Raw genomic sequence first — 20,651 nt, 5'->3', positions numbered from 1 at the left:
ACCTCCCTCCACGCTTTCGCTTTGCCTGTCCCTGTCACACCACTACTAACAGATGAAAATAAAAATTTTTTTTTGGACTCCACTTCTCCCAAAATAACTTCAATCTCCGCTTCGGAAAAATTCTTTTTTCTTTCTCGTTCTTTTTTTCTTTGTGCCATGACTGACAGGTCGACAGGATGCCTCTACACACCTCCTTATATGGTGGTCATTAGCAATTCATGGGCGGGGTTCATGCTAATTGCTGATTATCGGGAGCGCGCTGCCACCTTACGATGGATTGGCATTCATGATCATACACACGTGTTTACGATCAGATCTGAGTTTCCCGCGGCGTTCATGAGTCCGGAGTAGGTTTTTAGTAGCGTAGGCTTTTATGTGCAAATCTACGCACAAATCTACTAACGTTTCATGAATGAGGCCCAATGAGCTCAATTTTAATCGTGTGTGATGATGTTAGGCAGTGAACTTGAGCTCAGTGTATAAAATGAGCTGCCGTGACCTCATGAAACTTTACAACCACAAACTAGAGACCTAGAGCATTCAGAGGACGGATGGCTTTCCACACTATGTTGACAATAAGGAGGTTTCTCAGCAGGAAATGAGGAATAAAGGTGTTTAGCATTGTGTTGCTGTTGCTCAGCAGAGTGTCTGTCACCTGTCAGTCAGTAAAAACCCCTTACACGCACACTGAGACCGAGTTCCCCACACCACTTCTTTGCTTCAAAACATTTCCAGCATGATGGAGAAACGTGCCTACCTGTCTGTCTAAGTCCCGCCCCCACATGATCGCTCCGTTTGCGTGTGTGCACGCAAGCCAAACTTAATACCAGCAACCTGTATGGGCCTGTCAGAGGTCCAAACACATTGTTGCATATGCCGTTCGGTTGCTGTGAGCGAACATTAGCTAACAATTTGTTAAGTTGTTTTAATCATAAAAAGCTAAAATGTGATTAATTGGCTCCTGTCGCTAAACACATGCAGCTTTTTACTCCCGGGGGGCATGCTCCCAGATGGTTCAGTGCCCAAAATACAGAAATCTACAAAATGTCAAAAGTTTTTGAAACCAAATCAAAGCAGGGATTTTTCTCCAGTGTTCCTCAATCTGTTGATATCTTCATGTAGAATTCTGGAGGGATTTTTCAACATTTTTATCAATTCTTTTGCAAAAATAATGATTAAACTTGGTTAAAAGCATCAAATCTGTGTAACAAATTGTATCAACACAAGAAAATCTGATGCTGTTTACTAAATATGATGCATTTACACAAAGCCAGTGCCTGATTCACTTATTAAAGTGGTGCTGAAACCAGAAATAAGACATAATTGAACATACTTTTTCAGAATGGTACAAACAGTAGCTGTGGCAACTGAAACGGTTAGTTTTTATGTGGGTTGAAAAAGTACGTATATTTCTGTAAGTCTAGTTAAAATAACCTGTACACCAAAATTATCATCCACAGTAGCTGCTGTTTTTCTTTATACTTTCTCAACTGATTATCAAAATCATCACCTGTTTCTTCTCGATAATTAACTTGCCTCCCGCCGTCCTGAAAGTCAACAGAAATCTATTTGATGTGATTTTAATTGATATTCCCGCTCTTCTGTCTGCAGGTCTGCAGAGAGGGACTCCACCTTCCTCACCCCCGCTCTGGGGAAGGAGATGCCTTTCCTGGCCACGCCCCTCCTTCCCATCCTCTCCTCCACCCCCGCCGCCGCAGCTGCAGCGCAGTCAGCGGGAGACTCCGCCTCCCACAGCGGCGTGAGCATCAGAAAGCGGCGGCGGCTCGCTGCCAGTCCAGGAGGACTCCACTGGAACTCTGCAGGTGACAAGACACACACCTGACAGCTGGTCCCAAAGCACTGCCACACACCTTGTGATTTGCATGAATATATTGTAAACACCTTTCACAACAGACAAACTGAACATAATAACCTTTGAATTTCTCTCAGGGGAAATAAATGCAGCACAGGAAATGCCACAATTATTCCAGCGCACGATTTGTTTACATTAGACACGAAGCCAAGAGCGGCCATGTTTGCTGTTTTATTAATGCCGTTATCTCAGCCTGTCAAGTTCATTATTTTGTTTTCTCAAAATACCAGGATAATCAATCATTATGGTGAGATTAAAAAAGGCTGTTCCCTTTTCTTATTTATAATATTCATCAGACATCAGGAGTGCTGTTAAAGCATGCGTAGGCGGCCTCATTACAACTATAGCTGGAAAACATTTGATCAACACATCAGACTGCATTTAATCGAGCTTGAACACACGCAGAGATTTAATTGTCTCTCAGATGTTTTCCTTTCTGTTAGAAATAACAATCGGATCGGTCCTCATCATTTAAGCAGCAGACAAATCAAACCCACAATCCTTTTCGAGGTCTCCCTAATGATCCTGTGACTCGAGATAACAAAAGTAGTTTTCTTTTAATAATTTTTTTCTTTATCTCCAGAAATGGGACTGTTTTTTTCTTGAGAATCAACATCAATTGACCTGTTATCTTGAGATACTGGCAAAATTAACTTTAGCATAAAAAAAAAAATTGCAAGCACGGCTTTTCTTGGCTTTCATAGTTGAGTGCTGAAAGGAAGTTTGTTTCAATATACAGGTGATATTCAGATATAGCATATCAGATGCTTTTGTCCCTGTCTACGATTCTTTGTTCAGTTAAATTTCCCATTAACCTCCAGCTGTGTTCTGGTAATAAAACACAGTGAAAACTCAAAGCAAGAACCTGAACTTCTAGCTCTTGAGCATCACTTGGGACATTTTTGGCTTTTTATTTTTTTATTATTGATCATTTGGAAGTGTATATAATAAGTAATACATGCATAATAATGTGTGTGTCCAAAATCTAGACTCTCAGACCCTTTTAAGGACAAAATGACACATTAAAACCACAATATATCTGAAAGACAATGTTCTACAGAATAAAAGAGAACACATTACGTGATGTAAATATATTTATACTTGACTTGGCTGTGTGCTACAATGCTGTAGTTTGCCTCAGTGTCTTGTTTATTCTGTCCGGGGGCTTCACTTCCCGTCCTTTAGCTCCACCCTTCTGGAGAATGATAATGAGCTTCCTGTTGAACAGATTACAGTCTCTTCTGTTGTTAGAAATTTTCATATTTATGTACAGTTTAACTTCTTACGAGGCCCGAAGAGGTGAACAGATCCAGTGTTTCAGTGCAGAAACAAAAAAATAATCATAATCTTTTGATCAGAAATATGTATGTCAATTCCTGAGATTTATGTCACATCCCCTTGAGAGGGTCCAGGCCTCCAGGTTGGGAACTACAGGTCTATATCCAGGAGGTTGTTTCTGTTGCACTTGCCTGTTATTGGATCACTCTTTTTCTTCTTTCTCTTCATTCGCTTTGATCTCGAGCCTCCATCTTTCATCTAAACCTCCATTCAGACACGCTTCCCTCTCTGCTGCATCTGCGTCACACACTTTAATCTCCTGAATCGTTCAATTCCTGTTTAGGATTTACCAATTTTACTTAAGAATTGGTAACAATGGTCAGAACAATCCCTCCAGAATCTGACATTAAGACACCAAAACCTTGAGGAACACCAGAGAAAATTTCGTGCTGGGATTTGGTTTCAAAAACTTCCCATTTTGTAGATTTCTTTACTTTGGCCGATTGTACGGAAAGCACCTGTGTTGTGTTGCCTGCTGAGAAATCCCCTTATCATCAACACTGTGGAACGCCATCCATCCTCTGAATGCTCTAGGTCTCTAGTTTGTGGTTGTAAAGTTTCATGAGGTCACAGCATCACGTTTTATACACTGAGCTTCATCATCAAACTTCATCCAAATTTGATTTGAAATTAAATGACCCAATACTATAATAATAGAAATTTGTTTCAAATAGTTATTTTAGAAGTAAGAGAGGCCAAACACTCATATATTTAATATATTTAACATGTTTATGCATCATTTTGTCACACATACAGTGTATCTGGAAGGTATTCACAGCACTTCACTTTTTCCACATTTTGTTATGTTTCAGCCTTATTCCAAAATTGATTAAATTCCTTTTTCCTTAAAATTATACACACAATACCCCATAATGAAATTTTTGACCCATGTTGTGCATTAGAAGCGTAGTGATACAAAAAGGGTTTTTATTCAAAAAAAAAAAAAAATGAGGATGTATGATGATCAAAAACAAGTTGATTAAGGGAAAACCTGGAATACTGAATGATGAAATTAATTTATTGCAAAGATATATATCATAAAAACTCTCAAGTTTCACTCATCACACATGAATCAATTTGGGCTCATTGATACCCCAAGAGTCTCAGCTTTGCCAACAAGATCTCCAACCTAAACGACGGAATAAACCGTTTGTCAATACCACCCATCACAACACAAATGACCATTTGTCAAAATGAGCATTTCACTGCTCATGGTACCGCGGAGCGTTCTAAAAATAGCACACACGTCATTATACATACATGTACAGTCGCGGTTGTAAAAAAATGCTGCAGTTTCTTATTATGCATTATTATTAAGGTTACAAAACCACTGAACTAGGTTTAGGGCAAAAAAAACCCTGGTAAGGTGTTATAAAAGACAGTTTAAACAGTAAATAAATCAACGTAATTGCCGCATGCCGGAAGTGAAGTACTTACGAGGGAGACGTGAGCCACGTAAGTTGCATAAAAAACGTAGGTTACGCTAAAGTTTCATCCACTGCTACTCCCAACAGTTTGGCTTCTTTGACCTGTTCTATAGCAATGCCTTGCATAGAAAGACACAGTTTGGGTTCAGACCTCAGTACATGACTAGAGCCCATAACCATACACTTACTTTTCAAGACATTCAGCTTTAGCTTATTCTCCAAAACCCACTCTGAAGCTAGCATTAATTCATGTTAAAGTAACTTTTACACAGATGTAATGTTGAGACATGCAATGTCGTGTCATCCGCGTAAATTACAGCACCTGCACGCTTTAATGCATATGGCATGTCAATAACAAAGATGCAGTATAGTAGCGGCCCAAGGCTGCTCCCCTGTGGAACCCCACTATTCAGCATTGCAGTACTTGAGAGGGTGCCATTAAACATGATACATGTTGTCAGTTAGACAGATAACTTTTTAATAATTTGAGAGCTGAATCATTTAACTTGTAAGCTGACAGCTTTCTGAGTAACAACTCATGATCTGTAATGTCAAAAACGTCGCTAAAATCCAACAGCACTGCACCTAAACGTGATAGAAATGTGACGTTTTTGAGGGGCTTTGCAGTCACATCTGATTACATGTTATCAGCATATAGTGGGCATGCCCTCAAGAGGAGACTTGTGGGTGCACATCAAACACATTTTCATTCAGACATCTTGAGGTCAGATGTCAAGGGACAAGGGAACCCATTAATAATAGACATGTCAGTTTTTCAGTCGTGAAAATGTAGCCACGAGTGATATTTCACCTCTTTCCTGACAAGAAATCATGACATTATTGGTACCATTAGATTCCTTCCATCTTCTCTCTAACCCAGTGGTTCCCAACCTTTTTCTTGAGGGACCCACATTTTTACCACTGTAAACTTTGGCGTTGCCATGTGTTGTGAGCTTGTATTGCACCCTGAAAAATGCATGTATTATAGGCTGGACATAAAGTGGCTGTAGTTTTTCATTTTTTTTGTTGTGGCACCGTTCCTTTAATTGATGATCTTTGCAGAAAATGTTAGAGTGGACTGTCACACGTCAATAGATGGTCTTTGAAAAAATGTCTAAAGAAAACGCTAGAGTGCGCTTTCTTGTGTATCGTAGAAGATCTTCGTACCCGTTGTCCGCAACATGCTCCTGTAAAAGAACCGAGCTTTTAAGTAAATAAAGTTGCCAAGAGAGAAGACTTTGAGTCATCATTGCATGGGTGCAACACTTGGAGATCGACTTTTTCAAATTTATAGGTATAGATGTATATATTTAACCCATTAGATTTATTACACCCCTTAAAATCAAGAGGGCTTCGCGACCCCCCGTGGATCTTTGGCGCCCCCCCGGTTGGGAATCACTGCTCTAACCAATAGCTTTAAAAGCCAACTACAGCCACTGACAGAATGAAGTGGGCAGAAAATTTGAGCTAAGGGGTTAAATGGTAAATTATTGACCTCCCTGATCGGTAGTTTTGTTCGTTTTGCTCCGTAATATCGGTATCAGCACCGGTCCTAAAAACCAGCATCTGTCAGGCTCTAGAAAAAAAGTAATGCTCAGAAATGAGATTAAAATGTGTTTTCATGGAGGGTTTGCAATGAAGTCTCCATCCATCCAGCAGAATCTGTGGAATCTGTGTTTTATGTTCATTTAGACTTTCCCCAGCTGTCACTTCTGTCAGTAAATCACACACAGTGAACATTTTCTCTCTTTCCCTCACTCTCATTTCTTTTTCTCGTCATTTGTCTTGTTTTGTGTTTTTTGCTCTTTTGCCTCGAGGCGTTTTAAAGCCTCCTGGGGAATCTGCATTTCCTCTCGTCTCTTCTGCAGAATTTTTTTGTCCCAGAGTTTTAGTTGTCCCTGCTGCTCCGACTCTTGCCTGCTGTCCATACAGAGAGGTCTTAAAATGTTTGATAACGGTTATTTAGAAAGAATCTGACATTTAATTTAATCTTGTGTTGTTGCTGCAGATAATGCTGTCAGCTGCCTGCCAGTGATTTAAACCTCCAAATTCCAAACATAGAGTCAGAGCAGCTTCCCGTGACGGGAATACAACCTCGGAGCGTTCAGATCTCAGCGCTGCGTCACATGTGAACTTTTGTTCTACAGCTTTTTATGTTTCAGAGACGGACCATCTGTGTGTTTGTGAACCAAAGTTTACAGTTTCAGAGTCAGATTTTAAACTTAATACTGCAAGAAAATGATCTGATTCAACAGGATCAAAATCTTCTCCATTTCTGACTTGTTCTAACTCCTGAATGAAAGATTCTCTGACTGATTTACAAAAACAGGAAATGAAGTGTCTCTAATCCCCCTGCAGACCTTTATCTCTCTCTCTTTCTGTATAGAGAAAATAGTACAAGAAAAAGTAAGTTCAGGGAAAGAAAAGAATGCAAAGTGCAAAAGAAAAGTATACATACTGCATTTATTTTATAACTTTTTGTTGATAATGAGTCTTTTGTCCAGCAGAGGGAGCCACAAGTCCAGAAAACTCCAGTAAACAGGGTGCGCTTCAAGTCAAAAGGTCTCAGAGAGAGAGAGAGAGAGAGAGAGAGAGGGAGAGAGAGAGAGAGAGAGAGAGAGAGAGAGAGAGAGAGAGAGCTTTAATGTTTGTTAAAGTGGGACTGATTAATTACTCTTCTAAATCCTCTAAATATTAAACAAGTCTGCCATCACACGTCTGCCACGGAAGTATTAAGAAATTCTGACAGGAAACACATCTTACTATATAAATACAAATGCTAAAATCTTTTGTCTTGAGTCAATGATATGTAGAAATAGAAATAAAAATGAAACAAAACATCTCTAAACTTTTAAATATTGGCTATAAACACTGATGATTAAGGTTTTAAGAAATGTTAAGACTCTTGTACATACAAACGTGCCAGAATAAAATATTTAAACTGTAAAATTGGCATTAGTTTTAAAAAATAAATAAAAGTTAAAAAACACACACATACTGTTGTGTTATTTCTTATCATTGTAAGATCATAAAAGTCTGTTGATCCTCATGAAGTTTTAATGCAGCAGCTCAGCTCGTCAGCTGTCCTGACACCTGATCACACACAGACACACACGCACACACACACACACACACACACACACACACGTTGAATGGATGGAAATATGAAACCAGCAGAACACGATGAGATGAAGAAATTTGACTTTAAAATGTGACGTTATGAAATCCCTCCATCCGTCCGTCCTGCTGCTGCTTTTATCTTTCATCTTCACATTTCATCTCACGGGCACTCTGAACTTCTATTTATAGTTCAAAGCACAATCCTGAAAAAGGAAATCATCAGAGGAAACATTTCTAGAGCGAATATATCTATTTTTTCAATTGTAAAATTAGTATTTGTAATAATTGAGAATTCTGTATTAAAAAAAGGATATTCTGATATTGGAAATGTTTCCAAAAACATGTAACTATAATAATTACATTATTTACATGTGATACAGGTCTTTAACTTACGTTTAACACATATAACAGGATTTATAAAAAATGATTATACTATTTAGATCAGGGATGGGCAACTTAAATGCTGGAGGGGGCCACAGTTTTTCATGGACACTACCACAGGGCCACATATAGGACCGTGCACTTAACCAGATATGAAACTGCAATTTTAAATGTGTTTACAGTGCAGTAACTTAACATATTCCATGCTCAAATGCATGTATAACAGTATACATAGGAACACAAAAGATTTGAAGAAAATAAAAAATAACCACTTACTGTGATTTCTTTTTTCATTGCAAGAATAGCAGACCAACATTAACTGCAATTAATTTAATTAATTTTGTGCATTTTTACACAGCACTTTTAAGATTTCATGCTCAACTGCATGTAGTTGTACTGAGGGCCACTTCAAGTGAGGGTGCGGGCCGTATGCGGCCCCCGGTCCTCCAGTTGCCCATCCCTCATTTAGATGTACACAGTGCCATGGATACGCATTGTTTTGATGACGGCTTGCCTTGTTAGCTGTCAATCAAAGGTAGCCATGTCCCAAATCATAAGCTTCTTTATCATTTATTTTCTTCTAAATGAGGCCAAAATCTTGCCATGAGAATTTTTGAGAATGAGAGTTAATAAATCAAGAGAAGTCTTCTCATGTTGTATTGAGATGGATAGGGCCGGAGTTCTTTTGCAACCGACGTTGGCGACCCCTGTTGGAATTTTGCTAGAATGCAGGCTGAAGGCACTTCTGGGTTTGCTTCACTGCTCAGACCTGGAGGTTGCCGCCTGGTTGCAGCGTGATCATGTACGGCCCCATGTTGCAAGGACCTGTACACAACTCCTGGAAGCTGAAAAGATCCCAGTTCTTGCGTGTCCTGCATTCTCACCGGACATGTCACCCATAGAGCATGTTTAGGACGCTCTGGATAAGCGTGTATGACCACTAGGGATGGGTACCGAATTCGGTACTTTTATAGGTACCGACCGAATTCCGTCGGTACTACCGAGTACCGATTCATGTAAAATCAAATGGTACCATGTTTCGGTACCTAAACGGCGTTAACTTTAAACTGATCATTGATTTCAACCTGTTTTCATTTGACGTCTTTGATTAACAAGCGTGCTGACGATCGCACTATTTTTTAAAATTTATTTACCTCCTCGTCTGGTCCTGTCTGCTCACCGTGGCCACTAGCCACTAGCTGCTGCCCTCTTCCACCGCGGAGCAGAGACCAACAGCCGGCTCTAGGCCTGCTAGCCGCCAGCTACTATCTCTCCAATGTCTCTACCCGGGCTTGGCCTTCATCTGCCTCCAGATTAGACCTTCCTTACTCCGTTTGCTCTCTCCATTCATCCGTAGACTAGTCATTAGCAGCTAGCAGCTAGCTGCTGCATCTCTGGTCCTCCGCTAATACTCCGCTCTTCAACTCAGGAATATTACCTGCCACTTTACTCCAAACTGCCTCGCTGAAATTTAATCCCTCAGACTCCTGCGTCATCCTCGATATGTGTACAGAGCAGCCCGACTCAACTTTGTTTATTCCATCATGCCATGCCCACAATACTGTCTGACCGGTGCTGCACCGCACAGCTACGACGTCATCACAACAAATCACACGTGCACTTACAACCTTTTTTTTCTTTCTCCTCCGTGCTTTGCCACCTGAGAGCGCTCCTCTGCATTCTTTGATAACACTGCAACCTTCATGTTACAAAATGCACGTTCGCTCAACAATAAAGCACTGCTCATCCTGGATTTTATATTGTTTTGATATATTTTTTAAAGTTTATATTTTGAGAAATAAATATGTTACGCAAAAGTACCGAAAATTGGTACCGTTGAGTACCGGTACCGATTCCCAGGTACCGGGTATCGGTACCGTATCGATTCAAATGTGAAAGGTACCCATCCCTAATGACCACATGTTCCAGTTTCTGCCAATATCCAGTAACTTCACACAGCCATTGAAGAGAAGTGGACCAACATCCCACAGGCTACAATCAGCACCCTGATCAACTCTATGAGATGTGTTGCACTGTGTGAGGGAAATGGTGGTCACATCAGATACTAGACTGGTTTTCAGTTTCTTGTTTCTGTACTTTTGTACCTGTACAGGTGTGTGTGTGTGTGTATGTGTTTGTGTGTGTGTGTGGTGTAGAGTAACAGCAGGGTGTCTCTGGTTTCTCTCCTCCAGGTTCGGTGCAGAGAGACTTCTGGTCACCTGATCTGTCCCCGGTGTCGCGGGGAACCACGACAGCAGGAAGAGGTGGAGGTGGAGGTGGGGGTGCAAGGAGCCTCCCCCTGTCTGAGGGGGATGGAGCAGTGTGGGCCAGCGACCGGGCGGCTCTGAGGAAGACGGTTTCTGTTGACGAGCGGCTGCTGCGGCCGGCAAGCGGAGAGCAGCCGCACCTGAGACTGCTGAGTCGCCTGGAGAGAGGCAGGAAGAAGCTGCACAGCATCAATGTGAGTTGTTTTATTCAATTCAATTCAATTCAACTTTATTTATAGAGCGCATTTCATGCACAAGGCAGACTGAATGTGCTTCACAATGGATATACATAATTACAGTTAAAAAACAAAACAAAACAACAGAAAACCAACAAAAACAAACAATTAGAAAAAAATCTATTATAAATTAATTGAAGAGTGCAGGTAGACAAGCTGTGCCATATTCACCACATACACACTTACTTACTCACACATGTGCACCCACTCCCACAACCACGCATGCACACACGCATGCACACAGTTCAACCAAATGCTGTTGAAAAAAGATAGGTTTTTAATCTGTTTTTATAAATGGCTACTATTTTTTTTTTCTTTCTACTTTTTTACCTTTTGAGAGAGGTTTGTATTTGTTTTAAATTTCCTCATATTTCAGACCACATTTACTTGATTTGCTTAATCAAAGTCAGTGTTTGATAGACAGCCGAGCGGAACAACAGCGTGACAGGAATCAGGATGTTCTGCCATCTTTGTTGTAGTCCAAACATGATCGTAATGAACTCTCTTTGCCACAGAGGGCGACGGCTTTAAAGCAAGATTTCACGATAGTATTTGTTTTTATTGTGAATGCAAACGTATCATATTTATTTATTTGTTTATAAAGGAAGATTTTAGAATAATTATTTGTGTATTTATTTTAAAAGCAAGATTTCAAGATAATATTTGTATTTATTTTGGACACACAAATATATCATATTTAGTTTTTTGTTTCTAAAGGAAGATTTTGCGATAATATTAAATTAACTTATTAATTGACTGATTTTTAAAGAAAAAAAATCACAATAATATTTATTTATTAATTTTTAAAAAGAGGATTTTAGTGTAAAACATGCTCAAACCCGACCCAGAATGCATCTGTTGATTTCACACCCAAACTCTTTTTCTGTCTAAAATCGTCTGTTGCGAGCTGAAGGTGGCGTTCAGAGAGGTTTTCTTATTTTGGAGCTCTCTGAGCGGTGCAGGGTGAAATCTGAGTTGAGTGGGTGTTGAGTGTTGTTCCGATGGAGTTTGTTCCGCTGTATTATTCGTGCTTGTATAACGGCATATTTTTATCGTGTGAGCTTGAGTGGTCACTCCCTGTTGAATCTCTGAGGTCAAACTCTCTCGACTCATTGTCACAAAACGATGTTGGATTGCTTTTGTGAGTGTGTGTGTGTGTGTGTGTGTGTGTGTTTTCTGAGTGTGTAAACGTTGTTCTGACCCGGACCCATTGAACCTCTCCAGTCACACACTTGTGTTAGCGGTGAGTCAGAGGCTGACACACAGCCGGTGCTGCAGCCCGTCACGCTGCTCTACAGACGGATGAATAATGGATCAGCTCCAATTAGAAGCTTTTACCAAATTCACAACTTGTCCTGTACTCGACTCTGAAGGACAGAGAGTCTGACGTCACGCTGATCACCATCTCTTATATAATCCTGTTATCTGCAGATTGCAGTTGAATTATCTTGTTAGATTGGGATTACACCACTTAGTTTAATCAAGATGAAGGATAATATGTCGTTTTCACGTTAATTATCTCAAAGAGTTTTCTCTTCACAGTGTCGGACAGAAACACATTCTGGACAGTAATTAAATGAAGACTAATTGATTGACGGGATAAAATTATCTCGCTCTGTCGGGATACAAGTTTACATTTTCTCCACATAATGTCGCAATTATCTGGATTTTCTCTCAAATAAAAAGCCCATGGGTTTGTTACAAGCATAAACAACTTTGTTATCTAACAAATTAAATCCACCCGGCCTCACCAATCTGCGTACAAATAACACGACTTTACCCTTTCAAATTACGTGCAATGCATACGCTAATAACAATTTTGTGTGCATATGATACGCAGAGGAGCGTTTCTAAAAAATTGGGACCCTACAGGTTGTAGGACATTGTAAGGTTCTCTGCAGTTTCATTGAATTTATGCTGCAAAACCATTTCTGTAATGTTAGGGCAAAAAAGTTTCTGGTTAGGCATAATAAAAGACTGTTTATTATGAAAGTAAGCAAATGCAAAAGTAAACAAATGCACATAAAACCCGGAAGTGAAGTAGTTATGAGGATGACGTGACGACTTAAAGAGACATAGTTATGTAAAAATCACTTGGTTTTCTTTTGTTTTCACATGGGACATGAACATTGTTCTCCTGGGTGACCGTCCTGGGTTTGTTTGGATTTTGGCGTATGCATTGCACCTAATATCAAGGTCTAAAGTTGTGTTATTTGTAAGCAGATGCGAGAGGATGGTCTGGATAAAATAAAGATTTTGCATCCACAGCTGTTGTCAGCGTCTGAACCACAGTCTGTAAATAAAGATGGACGGATGTGTCTCTACTTCCTCCTGAACAACATCGAAGCCTAAATATTCTGATAGAGGCATGGTCCTCCTTTTCTTTGGTGACGCCACACAGAGCCAGAGTCTACACAGTAAGAGTGGAGCTGCGGTATGGAGTTACCACCAGTTTTAGAGAATCAAATAACTAATTAACACTTGATCAAACATCAGCGTGATGAAAAAAAACCCAACAACCAGCGGTAAAGTGCAACCTCCTTAAAAGTTGGACATAGTTTAACTTTTACTGGTAAATTGCAGCCTCAGGCAAAGAGTTTAATATGAAGCCAATCAACGGACTGGACTCGTATACCATGTTTTGCCACGAGGTGTTGCACTTGACTCAACAGCTGCTGTCAACTCTGTAATTTGTTTACCAAATTTCTCCTGACATGACGGTAGCGACAGGAGCGAAAAAAACCCCACCCAGAGACTGTTTGTTTGGTTTAGAGGGTTAAAATTTTACTTTGAAAAAAACAAACACTTGAATGCAGACGATACTGCTGTTTACTGTCAGTATCACCACACAGGGAAGCTTCATGTGAAAAATCAGTGCGATAAGAACAACCTAAATGACAGAAACCACCTTTGGAAAATATTTATTTGCCCTCTACTTTGAGTTTTTAGATGGCTCATGTCCCATCCACTAACCCCTAAATTCCACTGAATGCGTCACGGCTGCAGATCCGTCGGCGGAGCCAATACACATCCATTATAATCACTGTGGTAGATTCCACCGACTCCAGATCCGCTGCGTAGTGAGTCCGTCGTCACACGGCCATCCGACAGCCCTCGCAAAACTTGCGCAGAGCTTCTATTTTTGTTGGACGACGGAGCACGGCGCATCAACTCAGCACAGATCAGACACAAAATAAAACATCCGGTATATTTTCAAAATAAAATACCTTGGGTTCACGGCGGATTGTATTTCACAACTTGAAGACGTGATGATGGGCGGGGACAGACCTGAAGTCAACAGGTTAGAGGTTTTCACTTGTCTTTTCACCCCACTGACACCATGGATGAGGAAAAATCATACAATTATCTATGACCCGTCACACCCTTTATATAAAGACAACCATAAAAAGGAAATGGCTTTGAAAACCATTGCAGGAGTAATGGGAGTGGATGATAAGTTACTAATATGGTCCAACAAATGTTGTTTGAGAGCAAATGATCTGTTCTTGTACATTAAATGAGACATTCTCTAGTTATACGTGTAGAAAATCCGGTTATATCACTTGATTATGCGTGAATTCACGAGATCTCGTGCGTCCTTGGGACTCCGCTACAATGCGGATCACAGACGGATCCAGTGTGTGTTAACAGACTTCGGAGATACGCAGCCGTTGCAAAATGACCCGTTTCGGAGTTGTATCGCATCCAGTGGAATCCCGAAGTAAGGGGGCGGGGTTTATAACCCGTACTGCCCCCCCCCCCACCAGGTGGCGCTCCAGATGATTTGGCCTCACTAACGGGGAGTTCTCATGTCATACATCTTTATATACAGTCTGTGGTCTGAACCTCATCTCAAAACAGTTTTTCTACAGTTTTGTGACTTTTTTTTTGTCTTCAAACCTTTGATGGGAATTTTTGATTCCTCAGGTACCGTTTAGAGGTTGTTTCAAAGACTTACAGCAAATATATTATCAACTGTCGGAATAACCAAGAAGCACAATGCATGCTGATGCTTCCCAGGATGACTCACACTTTGTTGTAGCCGTTGTAGCTAAAAGTGTGTTTTAATTTTTACATGGCTGCTGCATTTTTTGTCTGCAGGATCAGCACAACAGAGAATTGTCCAAGATTTTTAAAGGCTGTTTTATGGCTGTTCGGAAACCGCACCACCTACAGTCCAAATGAGACTTTACAGTTAGTGAGAGTTCAAACATCAGATTTCTGTGGTGGTAGTTATTATGAATCAATGGTGAATCAGTGATGGAGCTGTGATGGAGCTGTGATGGAGCTGTGATGTGGGCCGCACTGATCCATCTGATGTGTGACAGTTTGGTTCCTTTTTAAAGCACTGAGTGGGTATCAGCAGGAAATGACAGTGTGATTTTATTTCTGTGAGTGTTTGAAGGTCGAGTTTATCTCACGTCATCAGTGGCAGCTCTTCACTCAGTATCTGTCAGCAGCTTTTATCATTTTAGAGTCTTTCAGGATGTTGAAGATTCACTTGTTTTTATTTCATGAAAATTAAAGCAAACAAATTTTAATTAACAGCTTCAGGTTCACTTTGTGTTTTGTATTTCTGCGGATTATAAAATTAAATGGCTCCAGCTTTTCTTCAATCACTTCTGTTAAGCGTTTGCTGTCAAAGCCGTGAAATTTAATTGTGAATTTACTTTTCAAAAGACGGACGAACAAGAGAAGCAATCAGAAGAACAAGGAGACGTCAAATTAAAAAGAAAACAAAGACAGAAAAAAAGAAACACAGAAAGAGAGACATTAACGAAAACGTACAAAAACACACTAAAAAAAACAATTCTTATAAAACTTCAGTTTTACAGTTTTAACTGAATCATAAGCTTTAATTTTAGTTGTTGAAAATAAAAAGAAATATTTGAACATCTGACAAACTGAACACTGGGAGTGTGACAAATAAACAACACAAAAGTTTCAAATCAAAACTAGTCCTATTGCATTTACGGCAGCTGTGAAAGTTCAAAAACAGGTTGGAATAGATTTGTGCAGGCAGGGGTCCAACAAATCAGCTTCTTTCCAAAATAAATACCTTTGCTTTTTTTGCCACTTAATATCTGTATGAAAATACTCATCACAAAAATATACCGGTGTGCAAATTAATTGCAAGAAAAAACCCCTCCGGTGTGAAAATGGCTTTCAGCTGATTAAAGTTGAGTCGTGTGTGACACCATAAGACCTACAGTCTGACTGTGAATTGTCCTAAAAAGGCCACTGTGGGAGAATAATCTTTTAACTTCATATTTTTATTTCATTAGTTACTCAGAATAGAACATTTTCTCTCCATTTTCTCTCCGCTTATAGTTTAGTTTCCCTCTGTAGCCGTTTCAGTATCTCTGAACCTGATGGAGTTTTATTGTTGTAAAGGTTTCTCCGTCTGAACGGGTCGCGGCTGTTTCAGAACGCTGCAGTTCTTCTTCCTGCTGCAAGCTGATAAAAAGTTGACTGATGGCTCAGTTCTGCTGCTGCAGCCGCCACAGGATGATTCATTTATTTTTCTCTTTAACTCGTTTCCCTTCACCTCTGAGACTCAGCACACATCATCACCACACACACTCGCTCTGTGATCTGCAGTTGTTGGCTCTCTGGTTCCGGCAGATCCAGCAGATCACAGTGATTACTGGAAACATTCAAGTTCCACTTTCTTTTTGTTTGGGTCGTCTGTGTGTCATCATCTCACCTCATTGTTGTGTGTAAACAGCTGAAAACGGATGCATAAAATGTGTTTACATTAATAAAAAACTGATGAAAACGGATAACTGGTAACAATAATCCCATTGATTAGAGTCGTATTAATTCATTCTAATGCCGGCATGTTTTTTCGGACAGTTGTGCAGCATCTGTTGAAATGTTGTCTTTTTTATAATTTTGAATATTTCCAAAATTCCTCAGCTTAACTTCACATGGAAAGTTTCTGGAAATTTTCCCAAAATTGTCCACCCCCTTAGCAACCCTACTTACACTGCACATGTACTGCTAAAGTGATAACGTAAAGCCTTCCTACCGACCCATTTCACTCCTGCTGCTTCCACTGAATCACCCGCTCCGTCGCTTTCTCTCGCTTGTCCACTCACTCTACACACTTAAGGCCCCCACAAACCCCCCGACGGGACCCGACGGGACCCGACGGGACCCGACACCGACAAGCTCTTATCCGACGATTCTGTCGCCTCTCGTTGGACACAGTCGGGTGAAAAAAGCAGAGAAACCACGACGACTGCCGACTACACAGCAGCCTGTACGTTCTGCGCTTGTGCGAGATGCAATAAGTCTCCCTAACAACAGGTGGCGCTAGTCTCGTGACTGTAATCCAAAACATGAAAACAGGAAATGACGTAATGGAGAAACCACAGTAGTAACCATGGAGATTAAAAACAAAGCGCACACAGCATTAAGCTTGTTATTAGTTTTGAGAAGACGTTTTGGACGTTTCAGTCCACGTAGCCATGGCTTCCAGTGTATTTTTAAAAACGATGAAAAAAACAAAGCAAAATGTAGTTGTCTCTCCCGTGCCATGTTTTTATGTTTACTCTCGTCACTTCCGCCCCTCCCACACACCGCGCTGATTCGCTATAGCACCGCCAATCAGATCCGCCCATAGCTAGCGCACAGCCAATCAGAGGACCCGACGAGTCTAATCTCCCGACGGCCGACGATCCCCGTTTGAGCATGTCGAACCGGGCCCGAAGAGAACCAACAGCTTCTGTTCTTCCCACTTCCCCGACGCAGATGAACACACCAAACAGACACGTACCCGCCGTCATCCGACTGTCCCCAACACCCGACAGTCGGGCCAGTGTGTTCCTGGCTTTACACACACAGACTGCACTCTTATAACACATTGTTAAAAATGTTGTTCTTTTTCTCCTCGTCCTTTTTCTCTTTATCATCTGCTCATAACTTCACGGCTACCACCGTAACCGCCGACTTCAGTTGACTTCTTTACACAGCGTGCAACGTGTGACGTCTTTGTTATTGTTCTTCTGAATGGAGCATCAAGGCCTGCAGGCTGAACGTAGCCCATGTAACACAGACTACAGCTGCAAGCCTATTGGAAAACAGTGATGTCACACTCACGTCTACTCAACGCTGTTAGAAACTTGCAATTAACAGGAGTGGCGGTGGAGCATGGCCTCACTTTGCGAAGAAAGAACCAGGAATGTTGTTTATTTCATGCTGTACACACAGGCGTCACTGTTTCCTCCCTCAAGGTTGTTGTTACACAAAATATTTTCTCATTTCATTAAGGTGTAAGGAGAAAACATCTCCAGAAGTGATGAAATACTTCACATCTCTAAAATTAAGTTTATAAATGCACCTTTCATTGACATTTTATTTTTTTAATTTTATTTTGTTTGGAAAAGGCATTTACAAACAGACATCAGCACAAAAATACAAAATCGATGTTTTCCATAGACCTTTTCCATTTTTTCCTTTTTTCCCCCACCCATTTATGCATACAGGTGATCAGAAGAGACTGCGAGAGTCAGAGTTTGTGTGTAAAAGACAGTCCTCCTGGTCCTTCATGAGCCTCCATATTCACTGTCCTGGAAACGTGTTGTTATATAGTCCATTTAATATAGAAGGTTTAGTACATTCAGACACACACACCTTAGACCCACACTTCTACCCACATGTTTACAACCTGCATACCTGGGGTTATCATTCAGTAAACATCAGACTAACAGTCTTTTTGATTGACATTTTAAAGAACGCTGCATTATTTCCATAAAGGATTTCTGCCCTGAATAGATACAGAACCGACTGTAACAGCCCTGATGTTCTGCGATTAAAAAAGACAGAAAATATGAGTTTTTGTAACTGCAAGTAAAACCAAAGACAAAATTTCACCATGGAGGGAAATATTTTAATTATTTCTCCGTCTCTTATTTAAATTGTTTTTTTTTGTTGATCAGCTCATTGTTTCAGAGCTGAACATTCTCTTTGTAATGAATTTGAGGAAAGATTGAACATTCTTATGTGTTGTAGGTATATTTTTGAGCAGATTGTCTAGCAGAGGTGCAGCTGGTGTCCCGCTGACATTCTGCTCCGTTGTCTCAGTAAATAATAGATCTCCAGGCAACACAGGCAGCCAAGTGACAGCACGGAGACAGAAACATCCCGGCGTCCTCGTCCCGTCACTCAGGACGAAGATGGAAAATCCTCCCAGCAGCTCCTGGCTGTATTTACCTCGCCTACATCGTAAAAAACTGAGAAATAGTTGTCTTGTGTTTTTGTGGAAAGTTTGTGTGCTGGGCGGAGAGGACTCAGCAGGTGGTGGACAGCCTGAATGAAGCCTGATGCATTATTAAGGACGGTGTCACTTTATTACAAACGTCCTGAGACTCTACTTCAGCTCTTCCTACACACACACGATGAATACAGATCCTTCCTGTCCAGATCTGACTCCAGATCAGATGTTTCACTGACCAGGTGATGAGTCAGACGTTCCTCGTTTTGTTTCAGTCTCCAGAGAAACGCTTTGTCTCCCCGAGGCACTTTGATGTTCTAAACGAGTGACTGCATAATTAAGACGATAAATCGATATGAGGCATTGCAACAGAACCAAACACCAGCAGCCGCTGCACATAAGACAGATGTGTCATGATTTAGGGCTGATGAGACCTTGTCAGATAGCAGACGAAATACCACTCTGAAGTTTTAGCGAGGGGAAAAAACGAGCATGTCAGAAGCTGAAATATCACTCTAAAGGTGGCTCAATTTTGGTGAAGAGAAAAACTCAACAGCTGCTGTCAACTCTATAATTTGTGTACCAAATTTTTCCTGACATGGCAGGAGCGAAAAAAAACCCACCCAGAAACTGTTTGTTTGGGTTCAGAGGGTTAAAATTTTACTTTGAACAAACAAACACTTGAATGCAGACGATACTGCTGTTTACTGTCAGTATCACCACACAGGGAAGCTTCATGCGAAAAATCAGTGCGATAAGAACTTAAATGACAGAAACCACCTTTGGAAAATATTTATTTGCCCTCTACTTTGAGTTTTTAGTTTGGCTCATGTCCCATCCACTAACCCCTAAATTCCACTGAATGCGTGACGGCTGCAGATCCGTCGGCGGAGCCAATACACATCCATTATAATCACTGTGGTAGATTCCACCGACTCCAGATCCGCTGCGTAGTGAGTCCGTCGTCACACGGCCATCCGACAGCCCTCCGAGACTTGCACAGAGCTTCTATTTTTGTTGGACGACGGAGCACGGCGCATTAACTCAGCACAGAGCAGAACGTTCGGGGCAGGAAGTCGTGCACAGACACAAATTAAACATCCGGTGTATTTTCAAAATAAAATACCTCGGGTTCACGCCGGATCGTATTTCACAACTTGAAGACGTGATGATGGGCGGGGACAGACCTGAAGTCATCAGGTTAGAGGTTTTCACTCGTCTTTTCACCCCACTGACACCATGGATGAGTAGATGTTGATTCTGGAGGTCCAAAATTATACAATTATCTATGACCCGTCACACCCTTTATATAAAGACAACCATAAAAAGGAAGTGGCTTGGAAAACCATTGCAGGAGTAATGGGAGTGGATGGTAAGCTACTAATATGGTCCAATAAATGTTGTTTGAAAGCAAATGATCTGTTCTTGTACATTAAATGAGACATTCTCTAGTTATACGTGTAGAAAATCCGGTTATATCACTTGATTATGCGTGAATTCACGAGATCTCGTGCGTCCTCGGGACTCTGCTACAATGCGGATCACAGACGGATCCAGTGTGTGTTAACCCACTGAGGCCTGAAAAATAGCTGGCCGATTTTAAAATAAGCCTCTAATTTTCTGGAAATTCTGGAAAAATTCTTGAAAAAAAAGTGTCAACTCTTCTATTAAATAATAGATTTTTCAGCCTCTGTAGCAGATAGAAATGAAATTCAAAAAGGTATTTGAGAGCTAATACAAATACTACAAAACGACGTATCCGCTTTCCAAGCTTCAATGGGTTAACAGACT

At 40.7% G+C, this 20,651-nt stretch overlaps 1 protein-coding gene across 2 annotated transcripts in view; it reads left to right on the top strand.

Moving 5' to 3' along the window:
- Positions 1-20,651, top strand: part of ankfn1 (ankyrin repeat and fibronectin type III domain containing 1) — a 148,441-nt gene that overhangs the window by 13,993 nt on the left and 113,797 nt on the right. For both annotated transcript variants that reach the window (XM_059324571.1, XM_059324570.1), the window contains exons 4-5: positions 1,612-1,823; positions 10,332-10,600. In XM_059324571.1, the coding sequence (XP_059180554.1) occupies positions 1,612-1,823; positions 10,332-10,600 (481 nt within the window). The remainder of the gene's footprint in view (positions 1-1,611; positions 1,824-10,331; positions 10,601-20,651) is intronic.

The sequence above is a fragment of the Centropristis striata genome, chromosome 21 (genome assembly GCF_030273125.1).
Source record: "Centropristis striata isolate RG_2023a ecotype Rhode Island chromosome 21, C.striata_1.0, whole genome shotgun sequence".
Lineage (NCBI taxonomy): Eukaryota > Metazoa > Chordata > Actinopteri > Perciformes > Serranidae > Centropristis > Centropristis striata.
Note: the sequence above shows the minus strand (reverse complement) of the source record. Positions and strands in the feature narration are given on the sequence as shown.